A 23057-nucleotide genomic window follows, 5' to 3' on the forward strand; every position below is an offset into this window, starting at 1 on the left:
TATTTCCTTTTTTATTCTGGGACCAGTCTTACAGGATCACAGAACCCACACCAAGTGCTGAGCTCCTCTAACACAACAGCCTGACCCGGGCACCAAGGGCTCGCCGAAGTGGCTGGACAGGGACTTTTCCAGTACCAAAGACCCTTATTATTAAGAAGTCCCAAACTGAATAGGTAATTTTAAGACTAAAGAAAAGGTGGACTCAGCAGTGTTAGGCTTATGGTTGGACCTGATGATCTTAAGGGTCTTTTCCAACTCAAATGATCTATGACTCTATGACAAGCACTCACCGTAAGATGAAGTTATTTTTCTTCCCCAATTCTAACTGAAAACCAAGAAGTGAGCATAAAGATGTTATTTGTTAGCACAAAACAACCACCTGCTAACGGGAGCTCAGAAACCGAGACCACCAGCTCCCTTGGGTCAGCATCACTGCTGCTGACAGAAACAAAACAAAATTCAGAAACCCAGGAGAGACCAGCACACTCTATAGCTTCCAGCTGAGCACCACCAGCACCATCAGCAGCTGACCAGGGCGGACAGCGGGGGAACCGGGCTGCCAGGTGAAATGAAGACTGCTGCCCCGCAGACTTTGTATTATTTCAATATGTAACAAGAAGTTGGGAATAGCGTACTAACTGGCTGGTTTCTAATGATGGGTGTTTAACGTCACCAGCCCTGAGTACCAGCAGGAGCAGAATGCTCCCAGCCACCCAGCTTCACCCCCAGCGCCTGCTGCCATGTGAAAATCGAGGAGGATGGGAGGACTGTCCTCCATCTCACCCTGCAGCCCGTGCCAGCAATGAAATATTCTTCACCTCCAAATATCATGCTGCTCTTCTGAAATCTTATGCTTAGATCAGAAGAAAAAAAATGAAAGCACCAAGGAACACCAGAAAGGAGACGTCAGTACATTGAGATACGCCACGATTCCGGGTCATTTTCTCAAGTGATAAATAGACCCATTATTAATTCAATAGATTGTTCAGCCTCCAAAAATATGAGCTACAATGCCCATTCACATGCTATCTGTTATCCTCATTAACTGAAGTTGACCACATTTTATGGCCTTTCAAATGGGTCAGTTCCCAGGGGATTCCCTCTACAAACCTGACTCACATGCTAAAAAGGAACAGGGGGGATAGCAGCCAGCAGAGGAGGACGATGGGGTTCTTTAACTACACTGAAGTGGCTGATTCTTTTGCTTGAAGATTAATATTCATTATGTATTAAACTCCATTAGGGTGTCGCAAATTTAAAAAAAAAAAAGGAGAAAGAAAATAAAATAATTAAGATAAATTCATAAGAATTAATCAGGGAAATGAAACTCCAGTACACCTTGTGTCAGTGCAGATTGTTAGCAAGGTACCTGCCACCACACTGATGCTTTTTTCTCACCCCATTTGAAGTCCTACCTAGAAACCCAACAGTTAATAGTACCTTTAGCTACATGTACTTGTAAAACACAAGCATAAAAACAATGAAGAAACAACTTTGTGCTTTTAATTTTCTGATTTTCCCACAGAAAAAAAATGTAAGTTCCATGAAAGGATTTAAGATACTTCCAAGTGTCTCTATACTCTCATTGGCATTTAACTGTAATTACAGAAAATTCAAGAGATTTGAAATACAGAGGGGACAGTCGTCCAGGCTGTGCATTGTCCCCAGGACCACCCAGCAGTGTTTGGTGTTGCTGACATGCGGCGCTGGCTTCTCCAAAGACTCTGAGTCCCCAGCCGCACCACCAGGGTACAATCCCGGTATTCCAGCTGCTGACAGTACGTGTGCACCAACCTGGGAAGGGCTGAGTGACAGTCTATATAATATCTATGTGTAATCTACATGCATGAGCTTGGCAGCATCAGTGAGCATTCAGAAGAAGCAAAAGGAAAGCTGGACATGGAAAAGGGTGATGACAACCTCATCCTTCAAGCTCGGCTGAGCACTCCTATGTTCCTTCTCCTCTTCCCTCAAAGCCTTCCCACCGTGTGGAACTGCAAAGGCTGGGAGTGACCCTCCTGCCAGCCCCAGCACGCTGGCATGGCTGGTAAGCAGCAATGAAATGGGGAGGGGGGATGCAAATCAAATATTCCAGAGAGCAGCCCATCGTTGCCTGACTCAGGAACGCTCAACCCAGCCATAACTGGTAGCTTTTGAAACTCAAGTAAGCATAATTTTAGAAAGAATGACCTAATCATCATCATCATTTACCCATCTAGATTAAATTTACATAGCTATTGCTGTTACGATAGCAGCCATAGGTATAATTGAAATCAAGGCAATTTCGCTGCAATTTGATAGAATACTTTACAATAAGCTTTCTGCTCTAAAACAGAAAGAATTTGCTGAAACCAGCAATAGATTTAAATACATTTGAGAAAATCTGTCTTACCACAATCATTTCTGAAGGCTCCAATATGATACATTCGCATCCTCGTTTTCCTCCAGACTGCTTGCCAAAACTAGAGTGGGATGGGAAAAAAGGCAAATGAAAAATAATGAGATGAGCAGCCTCTTCTACCTTTTCATTAAAAATAATTGGCAGCAATGCATGTTATATCCTTAAAAACAAAAAAGGACAAAGAAAAATTGATAAAAACTATTGTGTGAAAAATTCTAACCAGACAGTAGTATTATCATAATTTTGAGTTAACTCAACACCTCTCACCACAGCCTGCTCTGTAAAGCCCAAGCAGAAAGGATGTTCTTCTGTAAACTCATTATTACTTGCAGATACACAAAACCACTCACAATGCATTTCAGTGTTGACAAGAAAACATTTGTAAGTGTTAATTAAGCATTAAACAGGCTTTGTAAAAACAAATGTACAAAAATTCCACAAATTCTTAGGTACTTCTTTGCAAACAGCGTTTTTCATGACAGTTCCCTCAATTCCATGTTGCCCCTCCATCCTCCCAGCAAACAGGACAGAGAAGCTCTTCTCTGAAACTGAGCCTTAGCTTGTGAGCTGTCTTTATGCTGCTCCTTGGATCATCACAAGGAGCACATCAACGTGACGGGTTCTGGTTATAAAACATGAAAAAACTCAAATGCAACAAAATGTGATAACAGAGTGATGCCCCATCCCTGGAGGGGTTCAAGGCCAGGCTGGATGAGGCTTTGGGCAACCTGGGCTGGTGGGAGGGGTCCCTGCCCATGGCAGGGGGGTGGAACGTGATGATCTCTAAGGTCCTTTCCAACCCAAACTGTTCTATGACTCTATGACTAAGGGAAGAGGCTAAAAGCCATCTGGGGCACTTCAGCTGATCGACTCTAAAAGGTGACAACCTTCGGGACATCCAAGAACAGAGGTGACTGTGGGGGAACGGGCTCTGGAGAAGGTACCACACAGGCAGATCCGCGGGTGATGGATCTTCCAGCAAAAAAGAGAAAGCGATCCTATACACATGTCAAAGGAGGAAAAAAAAAAAATCTACTCGATTAACAGCGTGGCGGGGGGATTAGCAGCTCAGTAGCTGTAGATGCTGTGTTACAAACCCGGGCTCTCAACAGCAACCACGTCTTAACACGGATCAGCAGGTGAAATAACTGAAGAATAAACTAACTCCGAGCAGGGATTAATGTGTGAATTCAAAGGAAGCCAAGACAAGTGAGAAGACAAATCCTAAACAAGTGGGTCAGCTCCATCTGTTTGCAGGAGGGTTATGTTTGGGAAGGACACCCGAAACTTCAGCCACGCAAAACATCTGAGTTACATCCACGGTCACCTCTACAGCAGAGAGCCCCTGAAACACCAGCACTTTGCTGAGAACATTTGGAGACTCATAAATATCAGGGGAGCATACAAGAACATTTTTAGGATATCTGCATTTTCGGGGAAGGAACTTCAGCAACTCAAGTGTGAAGTTATTCATGTGAAGCTTCAGATTATCCCAGCACAGAAATTATCAGTGTAATCCAGGGAGGATAAAGTATTACAACGAACAGGAGCATGGAACTGGCAAGTTTTTGTTCTGCTAATACTCTACTGAAAAAAAAAAAAAAATCTTTAAATTACATGATTGCCATGGAGTCACATAAATGACAACTGAAATTTTCTCACCCCACGCTACGGCAGGCCAGACAAGCCCAAGTTTCACACGGAAAATTGGCATTTTCACACTTCTATAGTAAGCAACTCAGAGCTAAAACCTTCATGCCTTCTTTCATGCTTGTTCCACACAGCATGTGATCCAGGCATGACAGCCTTGTGTATCTGCAATATACCAAAAAGAACGGCCAAACTCCTCCGAGTATTACATCTGAGTTCATTTAGTCTAGAAAATACAGGAAAGTGTTTTTTCACGTAAACTTAATATAATCCGAAGGGATCTGAAATTCCAAATTGTGATTTTTCCATAAACGAACAACCAAAGTGAAACCAACTTTGCTAAGGCATCATTTGCAATTGAACTCCCCCCCCAAAAAAAAAACCAAAAAAAGCCCACCAAAAAACCCCACCAAAAACCAAAAAACACCAAAAAAAAAACCCACCAAAAAACAAAAAAACAGTTAAACAGTTCTAATTCTATTCCATACAATAGAAAGCTGAAGAAAACAGATTTTTTTTCCCCTCTAAACAAAATTCTAGAGAAATTATGTGCAACTGGAAGATTCAGTTTTTGCAGCTTTTTAAAACAGAAATAATCATTATGGGTTTTATCACAATATATTACTGCTATTGCTATGCCCCCAGTAGTTGGGAACAAGCTACAATTTTCTGCCGCAGGTTATTCAAGCGTGGTATTTTTATTGCATAACAACAATTTATCAAACTACTGGAGGTTGAGGGAGGCTTGTTTTCTTTTTGCTTTGTTTTACATAAACATCCATGGAATTCAGCTCCTGTCAAGCTCCTCTCTGCTTGTGTTGCAACATTTGCTAATTAAGTAATGGCAGTAAACAGTAAGAACACCGCCGCTGTACCAAAGGTCAGCGCTTGGCACGATCATTTCTGGTCCATCAAGCACTTCACAACCACCCAACACTCAGAAAAGGATTATGTTCCAAAGACAAAACCCACCCTTCCAATCCTAAAGATAAACCACTCACATTTACAGTCAACAGGTCAAGTTTAATTATTTCCCGGTGCACACCATGGGATGTTTTATCGATTGCCCCACAACACAGCTCCTTCAAAAAGAGGAGGCAGCAGATGGTTCTTCCCAAGCCATAACCAGCACCATGCTTTATAAATACCAATTTTTACCTTTCTTCTTCATTAACATACCCACAGTGTTTTAGAAACATGGAATTTAACTTTCTTAATGACTTATTTAATATTTTTCTCTAGGACACGAATGTGTGGCTTCTCTATCATTTAAGAGACATCGGTGTATTTCACCAACCTGCCAATTTTAACCAAGGCTTCACAACGCTGTTCATTCCTAATTGCCTCGTAAAATTACACAACAAAATGTTTATTCTGAACAGAAACTCAGCCCTGAAACCTTTCACCAGGGAAGACTCTTTCTTCAGTAGTAACATCCACCAGCACTAATAACAGGCACAAAGCAAATATCATTAGCAAATACGTAAGGAAAGACGTGCACGTATTTGTCTAACTGACAGATGGGGGTAACAGAATTTGTCACAGTTGTTTTTTTTTTTTAACTAAAGACCATTAATCAACATTAAAGTTCAAATATTTACTTTATCGGTTTATTGTCACAAAATTAAGAGTCTTAACTAGTTCAGGCAAATACATCAGGAATAATTAAAAACAGGCAGAAGCAGAGTGTGTGCACATCCAGGGGAAAGCGAGAGGAGGCAGGAGGAGCAGCAGTCCCAGAGTCATCCAACTCTGCTTCAAGTGATGGTTAACATCTGCATGGGAATTTTAGGGAATCTGCAGCTACTCACTTCTTTTTCTTAAAGAAATAATTTCAAGCATTAAATTAATTAATAACAAGCACTGTGACAGTAAAAGGCCAGAATAATTAGGTTTTGGAGTCAGCTAGGCATGTCTAGTATTAAACCTGCCATCTTCTAGTTAATTTTTACATTTAAAAAATTAACAGTACGGTACTTACGAAGGTATGAAAACGCTTCAAAGATGAATTGATTTCACTATCAAAACATAAGAGGACATTTGGAAATGGAAAAGGTTACGGTGAGCAAAGCTTTGGGAATGGAGGAGACAGCATCCTGTTTGGAAAGATGAGAGCAAGCCTTTGTCCGGAGCACGCTGCCAAAGGAGAAGGACCACTTCTGTGACAACAAACTCTTTATAGGACCACCCCAATCCCTGGTGACCGTGGCCATGGGAGTCCCCTCGCGGGTCGGGTTTGTCCCCTGGGGAGGTGCGACCCCACAAGCCCATCCAGCTGGTCAGCAGCACCTCTGCTCACAAACCCTCGCAGCAGCTTCTGCAGCCGTAACACCTCCCTCAGCGGTACGTCCTCTTGATGTTGTCGGTGGCGAGAGGCGGAAGGGAAGCAGGACAGCCTCACTAGGGTACAGCATGGTACCTGCGCTTCGGTGCTTGAACGCAGAGACCGGGAAAAACAATGCAGTGAAGAATTTAAACTAATACAAACGCTGAAAGCATGAGAAAACGTGAAACTAATGTAAGATCTACTCACAATATAGTACAAAATATGTCAGAGGACATACCACCCAAGGTACACATTTAAGTTTTAAAAGATCCAACAATTAAAATTGCTTGATCTGTATATTGACTCACACATATGTTAACAGGGTCTTAAATTTAACACCACAGCTTCCCACTGTTTGAAGCCCAGAAAAGTCAGGATTATAAACCCAATTACACTGGTTTTTATTTATAATTTTATTGTATCCTCCTGTCACTTAATATTCATCTATTACATCTGCATCATTAATTTTCAGACACACACTCCCTGGCTTGCGACACTGTCATGGGAAAAAAATGCCTTCCCCATTCCAAAGGCAGCTTTGTTCATCCTTGATTTATGGATGCCTCCTTTGCAAGGAGCCTTGTTTTCCTCCCGATTCACTGCTATTCATAATTAAAAATGCTTAAGCAATTGCATCATGTGAGAAAGGAATGCAAGTTAAACTGCCATGATATCACACACCAGCCACTAATGGGCGTTCAGGCCACGGGATCAGACCGGAGGCAGCGACACGGCGAAGCCCGGAACGGCAATAACACGCTTCTGGGGATCAGCTGCTCCGCTCGCTTCATCTGTCCCCTTTCCGCAGCATGATTTCCTAACGCAGAGAAAACCCTCCATGACTGCAGAGCCGAACGTGAAATCTTAAACCTGCAGGCACCCGAGTATGTGCTTGACTTGCCTGACACGGGATGGGTTGAAATTGGTCGCTGGAGAGAGCCTTCGGGATGTGAGAACACTCCAGATTTCCAACTCGTGCCCACTCCCCAAAATACTAAAAGGCATTAAAACTTCAAGGCACTGGAGCTGTTATAACAAACCTTACTTTTACAAAGCTACTTCGAAAAGGCTCCAACATAATGTATTTTGAATATAATAAAGTATTTCTTTAAGTACACAAACCCTTCCAGCTTTCTAAATACTAAAATGCATTAAAACTGGCACTGGAACTGTTATAACAAACCTTACTTTTACAAAGCTACTTCGAAAAGGCTCCAACATAATGTATTTTGAATATAATAAAGTATTTCTTTAAGTACACAAACCCTTCCAGCTTTCTAAACATACGTGTTTAAGTATGTTCAATATCCAGCTGTTAAGCAACCTGACTACTTGGTGCTGAAACATCTGGAATTTCAAGACTGACAAATTTAAGGAACAGCAATCACATTTAACTTGAGAATTTCTTTATATCAATAAGCTGAAGTTACTCACTACTGGTGGTTTCTCATTATACAATACTCAGAACACAGAACATTCTTTCAAGGTAAAAACACAGCCTGTCCTGAAGAGCTTTCAGCCTACAAACAGATGGAGATGGAGACTGAAAGCCTTATTATTTGTTTGAAACTAATTAGCAGGCATCTTCAGATTTACAAGATCCTACTACATCCTGAAACAGTGTTTGCAGCTATTTCACACAACAAAGCCTTCAGTGACAAGGTATCAGGCACTTGAAAATTTGCTCTGTAATTTCCAGGAACTACAAAATCCTAAAATTATCCTGGCTGTAGCAGTTGGTATCAACAACGCACAGAGCTATCTGTGATTGTCGATCGAGCTATCTGCAGCGATGCTCAGGATGGTATCCATGCAGGACGGGGCTGGGACACCCATATACCAGTTTACCAGCAAAACAAACACAGGGTTTGCCATTTTTTTTGCAGATATTTTGTTCTTATGAATCTACTTATCTCTCAAATTCCCTGGCTGCCTGTCAGGCTGCTTTTAGGAACATAAAGGTGAAGACAAGCTGTACTTTTTGCCAGTTGCAGAAGAGAACCCCGTGACCCCACGCATCCAGTAGCCCAGCTGTATTTTTCCAATGCAAAATCATTCTGCATGCAAGCGCACAACTCCGCCTGGAAGAGACCGGTTGCATAAGAAATGGATATGGCGGCTGGTTGGTTTTTTTAACAGATGAAAATGTTGTTTTCACACGTCAGGGCTTACCCTTCATTTGAAAAGCATTTCATTTTTCCTCTCCTCAGAGCACCTCTTGTGCAAAACAACGGTTCCAGCAAAGCCCCAGGACACCTCCTGCAGCGTAGCTGCTGTTCAGATCCAAGACAGAATCCGCTCAGCCACCACTGAATGGACTGTACAAGGATATTCTGTATGGCTTGGAAGAACCATTGGTGTTATTAAACCCCAACCCAAATATTTTAAAAATGTAATTTCACACTTAAATTCCTTGTCATTGGCTGGGAAGTAAAAAAGAGGGGAAAGAAAACCTGCATAGCTGCGTGACGGGCAGCAACCCAGCCGCGCCAACTGCGGAGAGCAAAGGCAGGATCCGTCCTCCCTACACTGCAGTCGTGGCGCATCAGTGCAATCGGCACCGAAATCCTCGCAGGAGCAACTTGTTTTTCTGGGCATCTGCACGGAGGTCTATAATTTCTCTGGATTTTTCTCAGATTGACCATCATCTGAAAAACTAGGCTGCTGGCGAGTCTCTCGGCTGCCTTTCTGGAGCACGCGGTGACGGCCAGCGCGGGGCCGTCGGGAGCCCTTGCAGCAGCTTGCAGCATTTCCCATTGCACTGCAAACCACCGAGCTGCCCCAAATGCACTCTCTTTGCAAAACTGAGTAAGGAGATGAAAAAAAAAGTGACATGAGCTTCAGCTTCAGCAAATACAGGTGGCAGGGTTTTCAGAGCACTGTACCCTGTGCAAGTCCTGAGCGTTTCAAAGTAACTTAATTGTAAAAATATTAGAGCACTGAGCTCCATCAGAAAATGGCCTAAAGGAAACCTGAAACCACAAGACACATGCTGAATGCAAAATACTGATTTCAATTAATGCTCAGTCATCAAAACCCATTTTTGCCCTAGCTCTCAATAACACCACCATTCAGCAGGTTTATCTCTTAAGCTTGCTGAAAGTTTTAATTGGGAATTAGTTTGGAGGCTGCACAGCACGCTGCATGATTAGCGGGCTGCAAGCTCAAGATGTCTATACTAATTACCTTATATTCTGAACATGAGGATGCTTTGAGGCAGCCTGGATCCGACCAGCCACCCTCTGTGAAGCTGTGCAGCTTCTCCAGGCCCCATGACCTGGTAGTCATAATAAAATCATATTTTAGATACAAGCGAACTGCACATTACTCTTTGCTTCCAATTTCACATTTCTCAGACTTTTTTGGCTTAGTCAATAAAAAGAACTATTTCTGTGGTGTGACCAGCATCCCTTGCACTCTAGAAAACCTCTCCAGGGCAGCTGTTGTAAGTAAAAACGAACAGAACAGAGGGGAATTACTGGGGAGTGGGGAACTGTGGACAAGATTATTTGGTCATTGAGTTGTGACAGGTCTGAAGAAAGTCCTTCTTCATCATTTACTCTTCTAGCTTTCTTAGAAGCTTGTTCCACGCCAAAAAAGACGCACCACGTGCTCTTCGTAGCACCTGCAGAATGAGGAGCTGCGCTCCGGGAGCCCAGGACACGCAGCCTCTCGCTGGTGCGTTGCCTCTTCTCAGCCCTGTTCCCTTCTTCCTCGGAGTATTTCCATCGCAGCACTACCACTGCCAGAAGAACTTCAGTACGAACACCCCATCGGAATTAATTAGCGTTACACAACACATTTACTGGTAGCATTTCCAGGTCGTACCGCAGTGTTGGTTTACTCGCTGGCTGTCAGGCGATGCTACGAGTTGCAGCTGCCACTTAGAGCAGCACCCAGGGAAAAGAGCCAGGGATGCACCAACAGCCACTGCTGCTTACCCAGCCGCGAGGACAACATCTACCTGGTCTTGAGAAGCACAGGGATGTAAAGCTGTCTTCTAGAAAGCAGAAAAATAGTCTACAACAGTTAGCTGCAAAGAGCTTTGGAGCAAACACACATCGATGGAATATCATCCTGAGACCTCTGCAATTTCTACAGCTGCACAAACAGGAAGAAATCTAAATTACAATTGTTTCGACCAGCATCACAGCTCAGAACCTTACTGGCAACCGCAAGTTTGTCGCAGACTGCATGCCAGCAGAGGACTGCACATGCCCGTAGAGCCCGGCAGCTGGGGGAAAGGCAATATTCCACCCCACAGCCTCGATGACTCCACCGGCAGAGATGGGGATGGAGACGAGAGAGAAGAGGAAGAGCTTGGATACAGCAGGTACAGTGTAAGCAGAAAGCAGTATTTAAGAAAGTTAAATCTGGAAAGGAAGGATCAGTGGGAGAAAAAAGCCAGCATACCTTTTACTGACAGCAGCTGGGAATGCAGGAGCTCTGAGCTGCTCATTTGCTTCTTGAGCAACTGGCACAAATTTGCTAGAGTTTGCAGAAAACAGCACTACGGGTTTTAGAAGTAAAACTGATCTGGTTTTAGATTATACATTCAAGCTATAAATGAAAACAAGGTGACATCAGCGCTTAAAGATTTCTAAAACACAAGAAATTTGTGTGAACTGCAAGCCTTGACTCCTGCATTCCTATTCACCAACACTGACAGTCCCGTGAGAGCACAGCATCTTCTGCGCTTCTTCACGCAGAGTAGACAAACACTATTAACAGTCAGTTTCAAATAGAATTAGAATATTGTTCTTCACAAATATTAATACAAAACAAGCTAAAATAATTTCAACCCCAGCTGCTGTTCCTAATGCAAAACTGGAGTTCCTGTTTCGTTACGACCATTTCTTGATACAAGCATTTGCATCTTCTCCTTGTGCCCCAGCAGAGAAGGAGAATTGGTTTATTGAGTCACGGACACATCCACAACTCCCGCGAAAAGACACCACCGTACAGCCAGGAGTCTGTTCCGGATAAAGTGTTTTCAGCCCAGAAATGCACTACATGCACAGGACGACGATACCAAATCTCTCCACTTGTGAGATTTTTGGAAGGGCTGTTCCTGAGTTTCTTGGAAGGGCTTGGAAAACGAGAAGTGTTTGTTTTTAGTAAGTCTACATCTTGACTGTTTCAAGACTTTGTATTTTTCCCTCCGAGGTTCAATTCTCACAGCTGTAGGAGGCTGTCATCCACATAATTGGCTTCAAAAGTTCCTCCAGGCCCTGGATATATTTCCTATGGCTAATCTTGCTGGGAGTAATCTCCTTCAAATATCCTGTTCACATGAATTATCTTGATTAACAAGCAAGGTTAACACAAAAACTCTTCAGCTTGCTGACATGATTTTCCTTCCACAAAATCCGTCAATCCTTTTCTTTTCTTCCAGCCATCGCTTTCATGTTCGAAGCAAATTCTTCTCCTGCTACGCCAAACCTATTGACAAATCCCTTCTCCAGGCAATAGGGTAATCAAGGGTATGTCATCTTCGTACCTGATATTACTGATTGATCTGCTTCTTGCTTTAAAAAAAAAAAATCTTACAGGGCTTTTCACATCACCATCATCAGTATCAGAATATTGAATAGATTTATCATACCTGGATGCCAGTTTTACTCATCCAATTTTTAAGCCAACTTCTGGATTACAGCTTGCATACCAATTCAGCCAAGTTGAACAAAAAGCCCTTCTCGGGCACAGTAAGCCCCATCTTACACCGTCACTCAGTCAAATATTCCACGGGCTCTGCCTCGTTCAGGTTGGAATCTAGGGAACAGTTTATTTCAAGAAGTTCTGCAGAAGAAAATGAAGGTTTCCCTGAAGCTCTGTTGACTCTGAAACTACCGAACAGTAGATAGAGGATGAAACAAAGAAAAGAAGGAGAGCTCAACCAATATCCTAACCAGGTGAAGTTTCCAGTTGTCTACTGCAGTCTCCTCCTACCCACCAAGGTAATCATGGGGCAGGGATAGAAAATGAAGAAGTATTATGAGGAGGTAGGAGGAAAGAGTCAGTAAATCATCATCACCTTCCAGTCTTATTATGGAGACTGAGAGTATCTCGCTAACTATTAGTTGTAACAGCAGTTTCTCATATAATTATTAAACAAAAGTTGATTTTTGAATAATGACTGCCAAATAAAACAGATTAAAACCAGCAACTTTATAAGAAAAGGGGCCTTAAAACCCCCTGCTGCCCAGGAAACCAGCTTCCTCTACCTGGAAAACACTGATATCCTGCTTCTCACTTTTTACAAAACACTGCTTGCTCCAGTGTTCCCAGCAAAAGAACTCTCAAAGGTACGTTTCTCAAGTGCTCCAAATATAGAACTGAAATTACCGTGTCGGCATTACTGTGGGGTAACTGGGGAGCAGTGGGTGTTATGGAGTACACACAAGGAATGAGTTTCAAACCTGACTCTTGCCCTTTTCAAAGCTCTTTGAGGTCTCCAGATTAAACCCTAAATTCTCATCCACGGTAGTTCTCACCTTCCTCACATTCCGGATCCTATCTCAGTCCTCATCCATTTTCCCCCAGGATATCCCAAAGCCATCATCAGGCTCCTGCACCCCTTTAGTGCAGGTGATACCTGTCTCTAATCTGGCTCACCTCTGCTCACCTGTTGACACGTTTATACCGCATTCAGCAAACCAAACAGATCAGCTTTATCTGACCCCAGCAGTAAGCCTACCAAAACCTCACAGGCTGGAAGGATGTCTCCATTCCCTTCAGCAACCTCCGAACACTTCAAGCGTGGTTTTCTCTTAAAAACCCACCAATTTCCTGCGGTGGAAATAAGAAAAGCACAGCCGGATCAGGATCCCAAACAACATACCCTTCCATAATGTTTATCTCCCTGACATCATACACGATCATATGCTCACTAGGCACAGAGAGCATGGCATCAAGTTCTGTATCAGTCAAAGATTAATTATTTGAATGGACAAATTTTCTTCACATCCTTTTAAACTCTGACAATTTTTTTCCCATTACAGTAAATATTGCCAAAAGTGGTCATGCAGTATTTTCTAAAAATCAAAACAGAGCAACACAAAACTGCAGCAAGGGATTTTGCTAAAAAAGAGCAAAATAAACACAAAACAAAACCAAACAAACAAAAAAAAACCCCACCACAAAACAAACCTTACCCAACAGTCAATTGACATAATTATCTTTACTATGTTATTGATTTTGAATAGAAAGTTTTCAAAAATAAAAAAAAAAACCTGCATCTCAAAGATGATTTACACCTAATGGTATACTGTGGGTCATTTCCACTGTTACACCTTAAGCAAGAGTAAAAAAAAGAGAAAAAAAAACAGAAAACCCCCTTATTTTTGTTTCCTATCGAAAAGAATAGCTCTAACACCTGAGGCAATATGGGGTTTCCTCATAGATGTGTGCTTAAGCCTCCTTCCAGAATGACTCACATAATCAGGAGCTTGGTTGGGGACAAGGAATAATACATAACATCAAGTATTACTTTAAATGTAATTAAAATGACTCCAATTACAATTATGAAAGAATACTACCAAATTATCCAAGGCACGCTTTCATATGAAAATAGCCTGCAAATGACTGGTGACTCTGCAGCTCCTTCAATGAAAATCTGTTTAAAAAGGTATGCAGACCAGGGAAAATAACTTAAGTTTATCACAATTATAGGGCACTAAAAGAAAAAAAGTAAATAAAATTTAAAAAGAAAAAAAAAACAACCCCTTAATGATTAAGTGACATATTCCTGAAGTTTAGTTAAACAATTGGGTTTTTTTAGCTAGGTTTTATGCAAATACCAGCTTGCCGTGTCCTCTCTTCAACACTGTTGAGCTTTAATCGCTCGAGGAGCATTCAGAGTTTAACATCCAGCCTACAGCTAACCAAGAAGCGAGTTGGAAAATTCAGTCCTACATGTTCTTGTTAGTACTTACCATGAAATTCAAGCATATGGAAATGTATTTGAGCCGGAGTTGACATTTTTAAGTCCATCAGCTCATGGTCAGCTCATGGCTCAGTACAGCCTCACCGATCAATCTGAGTTTCACAGACACAGGTGCATTTGTGAAGAAGGAAAGCCATTCACCCAAAGTTGGTATCCACTCTTCATTCATTGCATTGTGCTGGGTGCTGGCTGGAAGGGAAGCAGTCCCACTCCAGCCCAGCGCAGGACCAGACCCCACCGGCCAGCCCAGCGCCCGGAGTCACTGCGGGAGTGAGCCGGTGGAGACGGGCTCCACCACAGAACCCCCATGCAGGGGAAAGCCTGGATTTCATCCGATAAGAGGCAGCAGCACTCTAGATAATCTCACCAAAACTACCCAAACTGGGTACCAAGACAAATCTAAATTTTAATTTTTTTTTTTTAAATCACTCCTGCCTCAGCTAGAAGTGCCGCTTGAATACAAGTAAGCAACACACAGCTTCAGGACACAGTGAAATAAAATTTCTGAGTGATGTACAAGGTCAAGCAGTGCAGCAAGGTCCGGCTCAAATCAAAGAGTTTGCTCCAGCGAATGCATGTCACAACGTTCACCACGCTTCAGCTACGAAATGCGGTCCGACTCCTGTCATATGCTCTCTGTAACTGACGCTGCTGGCTTCTATTTTCTTCGCATAAAAATCATATATGCCATTACAGACAGCCTCCAACCAAATGGTAGAAGTTGTGTGATCTACAGTCATATTTTTTGAGACAGGGAACGCCATACAAAACAGTTACACCACGGGAATTATTCAAAGAGCCCCCAAGTCAACAAGCTAACTACAAATTCTCATATAAACTTAAATAGCCAAATGAGATATAAAAAAAACCAAGAAGTGCAATGTTTCACATAGAAATTTCCACGTGCAGAAAAAGCGAAAGGGAATTTAAATCAAATTAGCAGAACATTTCTTCCACTATCAAACTTTAGAAAAACAATAGCACAAAAAAAATTATTTTTAAATTGTGAAAAATTTACAGTAACATCAACATATGAGAAAGAATTTATTAAAAAAAGAGATCTGGCCTTACCTTAAATAATAACAAGAACTTTACATACCTGCAAGGTGGTAAGAACATGGAATCCTTCATGAGCACAGACCCAGAAAGCAGTATATACCAGCATCTTGCAATAGTTTCTGAGCTGTAAGAAAAGAAATCGTTGATGTCTAACAGCAACTCAGAAATATATACTATAACAACATTTTGGATAAAAGTAATGATCTACCACTCTACCGACCTGATATGTGGACTGGAAATCCAAGAACTTGGAACACTACCAAGAATTAACTCTTCTTAAAATGTCTGCATCCAGAATGTTCCTTATACCTTACGATTTGACAGAAGTCAACTTAAAAATTTTATTAGAATTAAATTATTGATTTTCATTGAAAAACATTTCATTCCAGTGCAAGTGCACATAAAGCTATAAACACAAGAAAATCCTTCTCCTGTGCTAAAGCTGACCAGCAATCCAACACGGACAGTGATACTACACGGACCTGCACAGAAGTTACCGTGGTCCTGCAGTGGATTCTGCCCCTTCCCAGGACGCTGCAATAAAAAAGTCTATTTGTCTCCCAGGAGGAACTTGAAAATAACTCTAAGCTAAAATATTAATTGTAGCAATTCAGGAGAAGGGATAGCGTTTGAGCTCCATCCCTCCTTGGGAAACTCCGACAAAGCAACGGAGATCCTGCCGATGAGCGCCAGCTCCAGGGGAAGAGTGCCACCTACTGAGTTGTCACCACCGCTCCCACGATCCGCCGAGGTGACACTACCCAGGTTTGACCTGATCTACACCTCTGCTGTCCGTGGGAGCCACGCTGGTAATTCGTGGGCACCTCTCAAATGTCAACACCGTGCTGCTGTTACGGCCGCCTCCTGGCACGGCTTTTAACCAGCTGGGCCAAGCTTAAACCTTGTAAAGTCTCATATTTGCAATTAAAAAAAAGCAAGCGATGTTACAGCATCGAAAACAGTGGTTTTGTTTACACTTTTGCTGAAGAACTCCAACAGGCGATATGTACTTACCAAAAGAGAACTTGGTTGCCCTTGTACCTCTCATAGCGGGCACTTGATGACATTATTCTGAGGAAGGAGGAGAAGTTTAATTTCAATTTTAATCCCCAAAGATAAGCCATTAATCACCACATTTCAGTAGAATCCCTTTAAGGCTCTAAGACCTCACATTCAACTCTGGTTTTGTTCTAAACAAAGGATGTGCTTAACCATAAAATTCAAATTATTTCAGTGTTCTTCATTATCCCAACAGATAACATACAGCATGTTCTCCGAGTGTTTAAGTCACTCCCACACACTGGAATTACCCATAGCAACAGAACTGAAGGAACTAAAATACTTCCAACGCACTTTTTCTGCTTTGTTGGCTTTCCACTTCATGTATTCTGAGATCACCCCAACGTCTGAAGCATTAAAAGACTTTTGTCATCTCGAGCTAACACAGGGCACTGTCTACACAGCCCTTCGCAGACCAGTGGGAGTAAGCTCTGCCTTGGATCTTAGCAAAGCTCGTTAGTTTGGATACCAACCACGTCAGTGCAATGACTTAGCTCAGCAGCGGACCTGGCTCACGCTCACCCACCGCGGAGCGCGGGGGACAGGAGCTTTGCTCATCTCCACAGTCACCCATCCCAGCCGTGCTGAGCATCACTGGCTCCGTGGTGCCTTACCTTAGCTGATGCTCCCTGAAATGCGAGAGGATGTCCAGGCCATGAAGGAAAGAATAGATAGTATTTAAGTCCTAAAAACAAAAAAAAAAAGAGGGAAAAAAAAAAAAAGACATGAGCAACTTCATTCACAGCATGACCTTCTCGGATTCTGCAGCAAGTTACAGAGGCTTAAGGGACATCGTTCTGCAGACACAGCCCTAAGTAGCAGATAGTTCAGGACATATGCAGACTTGAAGAACCCTGCCCACACTTAAGCTGTGGAAGTGGAAAAAAAAAAAATAAACTTTCACCTGAAAAAGATTTATTAAAAATATCTCTGAAAATACTATTTACATGAACGGAAAGAGCAGCAAGCAACACGTTGAATAAGGCAAACAGGACAGTCCTGTTCATCCCAGGTCAGAAATTGTTGAAGTCTTATAATGCCTCTTTAAAGAGGGAATTTTGCAAAGTTAGTTTGCTAATAGCACAGAACCCTGGCGAAAGCCTAAACCACATCGCCTAGCCACGGTATGCGGTGCGGAGAACCACAGCCCCTTTCCCCAGTAACAGTGCTGTGTTCGGAGAGAAACAGCTATTTCATGTCCACCCCAGCTGGCAGCCCTGCCACCAACTCTGCTCCATCCCACCGCCTCAGTCCAGCCCCCGACCAGAGGGTCACATCAGAAGTTACTCCAAAATACTCCTTGGCAAAGACGAAGACAAAGAAGTTTTAGATTTGCCTCCCACCTCCTGCTGCCAAGACTCAGCATCACATCAGCGCCACAGCAGCAAACAACCTTTCCGAAGCAACAATATTAAAACACACCGATTATTCCACTTGAAAACTGGGCTGTACATGGAAGCTGTAATTAGGAGATCCAGCTGTTTAAACTCCTCACTGCACAGACTCCTCATCTGTGCTGACGCTGCAGACCGCATGCCAGGGAAAAGCTCACAGGGGCTATTCATCATTTCATTTACTGTCCTGAACAGGTGGGCTGTCAGCATCAAACACACGCACATCATCATCCTACGCCACACAGCGGCCTCTCCAGCCTGGCCTTGGAAAATGTGTTCCGAGTTTTCAATGCGCTGCATTTACGCTGTGTTTATAAAAGATGAATCAATAGGAACGCTAGCCGCAGAATTCACAAGGGATTTACTTTAGAAAAGTTCTTTGGCTTTAACAGTCAATGTTTAGAAATATAACGGACACAGACTGTTCCACCAAACCAAAGGTCAGAGGTAATTGCAGGCCATGTAAACCCAATAAAACTCCCATTTATTTTTTTTAAATGTCATTACCAAAACCCATGAAAATTAAACAGAAGGCCTGAATGCTTAACGCATATATTTATACAGCATCTATTCCAGACAGTCCATTCTGGCTGCGAATTGCCACCAACTTGATTTTCTCGGTGAAACACCCAGGAGCCCTGGCTAGGAACCAGATGCCAAGCACCCGCCTTGCTGGGGGTGATCCAGAACACCAAAGCCTGCAGGAGGCCTGGCCACCAAAGGGTGACTGGAGGCATCGGACCAGCTGGGACCACTGTCAGGCACAGGAATGCAGCAGCAGCATCCTCCGATCACGCAGTGCCTTAGCTGTTAATAGCATCTTGGTAGTTAAAGCATTTACGGAACAACTGAAATGAAACCCCTGCGCTCCACATTCCTCCTCCCCAAGCCAGAGGTCTGCCTCTCCCCGGCCAGAAGCCACTTAACGGGCAGGGAAAGGAAGGACCAGCAGCGGATGCTCTCGGCTCCACTGCCAGGCAGCCGGGGGGGTTAGTATCCAGGGTTACAACTGACGCTGAATTTTTCAGTCTTCATAACTTATTGCGTCTATGTATGTTTTCCTACATTTTCCAACATCTTTCTATAGCTAAATTTTTCAGTCTTCATAACTCATTGCGTCTATGCAGGTTTTCCTACATTTTCCAACATCTTTCTATATAATTGAGACAAAGATAGAATGTCTTTAATGGACATTTTACATTAGCAGTTCTACTGTCATGAGTTACAGAAAATCACAAGCAGAAGACAAAAGCTTATGTTCATGTTAAATCACAAAGTTTTTAGAGTTGTACATAACGAAAAATGACCACATCCTCCCGTGAGAATTATCCCCTATGGCTCCGCAGAGCGCAGCCCCTCACGGGTGAGTTCAGCCTCCCGCACTCCCCCCGCAGCCAGGCTGACCAAACAGGGCTATTGTACCACCCACCGGCTTGTTCAGGAGCTTGACGAGTAAACAGTTGGTAAATTAAAGAGATAAACATTTGCTTAAAAGGATTCATGCCTGGAAAGCATCCCTGGGCTCAGACCTTGGCTGCGGAGATGTGCAGCAGAGAGAGAGCAGCCGAGGCAGAGCACAGCAAAGGGAAGGCAAAGCTCCCTACTGCCTCATCACAGCAGAAGGGGTTCAACTCCGGCTGCCCAGTATTTGTGCTTTAATGTGGATAAATTAAATAAGAAACATCATCTTGTTCACCACCCATCCAGGTGACGTTTCACCAAGCTTGACATATTAGCTACCCGTGCACCAGTTTCTATTGGCATCTTTAAATGAACACTCTCTGTAACAATGCCCGACTTCTAAAGCAATCACCTCTAATTCAGCAGAGCAGGTGATTTTGTCTAGTGCCACCGAGCACAAGAGCTCACTCAGTGATCACACCTCCCGGGAGGGTCTGCAGGCTGCCTCCTTCCTCCGGGGCACTGAACGTACCGACCCAATGGGTTTGACACGTCCTGTTGAAATAATGCTTTTTTGCTTGTTTGTTTCAATAGACTCTCTACAGCCAGCCAGGTGAAAGTCTTCCCTCCCTCACACGCCACTTCAGAGCCTAACAAGGGTGGTTGATGCAGCTAACCCAGCCCAGTCTGTCCTGAGAACAGGAAAATTTCACACCCATCGCACTTCATGAAGTTTCTTCCATCAGTCCCATCCTGTTCAAGAACAAATGAAATGATGTTTGAGAGATTGCATTTCGAGGCTCGGTTTTTATTTTTGCACACAAGGAACACAACTGAAGCCCAGCGCAGGCGGTGGCAGCCGATGCCGGGCAGTGCTGTGGCCGTCTCGGGGGCACCCCAAAGCCCCCATCAGAGCTGGAAGCGTTCACCTCCCTAAGGCAAGGTTTACACAACTGAAAAGAGGATTAGAAGCTGTTCTTTTTTAAAAACATATCTACATCGCCACACCAGCTATAGACAGCAGGCAGACACATAAGCACAGTCCAAAGGGCAGAGATAATTTTCAGACACCCCCTATGAAAAGGAAGGGTTATAAAAGGACAATGCCAAAGGGCAACAATCAGCGTTAACACAGCAGAACACAAAGTATTTGCCAGAAGGTTACAGACCCTTTCCATACCCTTCCCTATAATCTCTCTACATGCTTCTGCCAAAACCCAACCAAAACACGATTATTGATGAAGAACAATTTCTCCACTGCTCTGAACTAGCGACCAAGGTCAACATGATTTTCTTTTGTAATCTTTATTTTCAGAGCTTTTCACCAGCTGACATAAGAGCTGAAACTAAAGCACCTTCACATGGTATACCCACACATATTCTGCCATCTTCGACAGAAAACCACCTTGCCTAGGTTATTTCAGGAGAAATTAACTCACAGCTAAAACTGCAGCTCCGGTGAGCCAAGGGAAGGAGGGGAACTGGGCAAAGAGCGGAGAGAGGCAGGCAGGAGTTGTTCATCTTGCTAGGAAGGAGGTTTTCTAGACTACAGAGGGACAAAACGTGAACGCTGTGCCCAGAGGGATCCTGCACAAAGCTGCCTGGGATGGCTCATTCTCTGCCTCCAGTTCTCACGGCACCGAGCTCACGAGCAGAGGTGTTCTCAGCTGCTACCTCTGGTTAAAAAGCAGAAAGAAAGTGTAAAAACATGGAGATTTTAGCAAGAATATATTTTTTAATTGTTTTTATGGTGTGGCCGCGTTTTATCCTGATCCCAAGATACTCCGAAGAGAGCCATCTGAATAACCAGACCACTTCTCATTTTCCCAGGCAGATGCGAAGTCACGTAATTACCACAAGACGCCACAAATGCAGAATAAGGGAAAAATAAAAGAAACACCAGTTTTCAACTGAAAACTCATCGCGTGAAAGGAAACCCATCACTCCTTTTACCCCCAAACTTTATCTGAAAGTAATTTTCTACTTCTGATTTTTATCAGGATGGCAAAATGTTCATTCCTCAGTTGCCAAGACGTAACTTTTTTAAAAAAATCAAGAAAGAAATAAAAAGTCAGCCAAAAAAAGCCATCATGAGAATATCATCAAACCTCAAAATTGCTGGGGAAGTGGTGATCGTCCTTAGTTTCATTATCAGCATCTTTTTTGAAAATCCGACCAAGATCTGGATGCTCCTGAACAAGCACCATGGGGCAGAAGCACCAAGCGCTGCTGGAAGCAACCCTCTCCCCCTCCAGCCACCTCTCCTCCAGAGCACACGGAGCGATACAGCAGCCTGGGGACCCTTTTATTAATCCAGGAAACTTGTCGGAGCACAGATTACTAGTGTCCTAAGGCTAAAGTGATTTACACAGCCGCCTTTGAAGCTTATTTGAGTTAACTTTGAACAATTTAATATCCACCCTCAACAGGGAGTTTATCCCTGCCTCTCTGTCACTCAAGCTGATGAGCACAATTTGTGAGTTCATATCATTTTCTTCTACTTCACACTTTCTGGCTCAATGATTTACACTGCTGCCTTTGAAGCTTGAGTTAACTTTGAACAATTTAATATCCACCCTCAACAGGGAGTTTATCCCTGCCTCTCTGTCACTCAAGCTGATGAGCACAATTTGTGAGTTCATATCATTTTCTTCTACTTCACACTTTCTGGCTCAATCTTTCGCCTTTAATCCAGGGAGCAACTTTAAAAAGCTTGAAATTAAGGATCCAAGGGAACAAGGGTGGTCTCAAGTATGGAGTTCTAAAAACTAAGTTTGCCAATCGATCAACAACCGCAATTCCAGCCAGTGCAACTGTAATGCACATGAACCACATTCATACGCTGTAAATCCAAAGTAATGTCCAAGACAAATCCCCCTGCAGTGTTAAAAGTGGGGAAAAGCAATGGGATGCTCTGGAACAAGGATGAAATGATTTCATCAAGAGCAACTTTGATCTAGACAAACATAAAACGCAAACCTGATGCTTTCCTTGATGTGACCCCAGCCAGGTGTTCCAGTAACACATGATTATTTTAAACCACTACGCAGGAAATCTGTTCTATTTCTAAGGAAAACAGAGTAAACTGTTCCAAAATGACCTCATGGCTGCAAATTCCGATAAATCTCACAAAGAGCCATCCTCAGTGATTGCACCGAGGGGAAGATGAGGAAACCATTAATCCCCTCGGACTCCCTTTACCACTGCCCAGTACGTTATGTGCCTCATGCCCGGTGCAAGGGGAGAGGCAGCGCGGTCCCCAAAGGGCTGCACCCAGCCACAGCCCCACCGCACCCACCGTGCGCCAGCCGCTCCCTGCAGAGGAGCCAGGCTCAGCGATCCAGCAGATCCCTTCCAGCTCCCAGATCCCAGCGGGCTTGGGCTTCAGGGATGCCCTAGATCCATGCTGAACAATAAATGAGGGATCACAAAGAAGGCAGACGAGCAGGTATTGCTCCGTCAGTCCAGCGCTTTGCACAGGGAACGGGAAAAGCGCAGAGGCTCACACGGCAGCACCAGCACTTCAAAGGCGCGGGGACGAAGCGGCCGTGTCAGCGAGTTCCAGACAGATTGCTCTCCCATGCAAACCCGGCCCAAGGAGCTCTGCAGAACCTGTCTCTCCATTCCACCCCAAACACAGTAAATTCCTGTTGCAGGAACGTACGCCTGGCTCACTGCAGGCTCTCCACGCCCAGCCCACGCGGCTGCCAAGCGCCCAGGATCCCGGGGTCACAGACAATCTGCTCCTTAGGGAAGCGCAGAGGATGGCTGACGGGATTTTGCATTTCTGCTTTTTCCCACGGCCGACAAAACAGTAGCCAG

General features: G+C 43.6%; 1 protein-coding gene across 1 annotated transcript in view; it reads right to left on the reverse strand.

The window, feature by feature from the left end:
* LOC104469264 (rap guanine nucleotide exchange factor 6-like) overlaps positions 1-23057 on the reverse strand; it is a 115619-nt gene that overhangs the window by 74030 nt on the left and 18532 nt on the right. The window contains 4 exon segments of the mRNA XM_010083713.1: positions 2393-2462; positions 15422-15505; positions 16396-16452; positions 17055-17125. Coding sequence (XP_010082015.1) covers positions 2393-2462; positions 15422-15505; positions 16396-16452; positions 17055-17125 — 282 coding nt within the window.

The sequence above is a fragment of the Pterocles gutturalis genome, unplaced genomic scaffold, assembly GCF_000699245.1.
Source record: "Pterocles gutturalis isolate BGI_N339 unplaced genomic scaffold, ASM69924v1 scaffold4395, whole genome shotgun sequence".
In the NCBI taxonomy this organism is placed as follows: Eukaryota; Metazoa; Chordata; class Aves; order Pterocliformes; family Pteroclidae; genus Pterocles; species Pterocles gutturalis.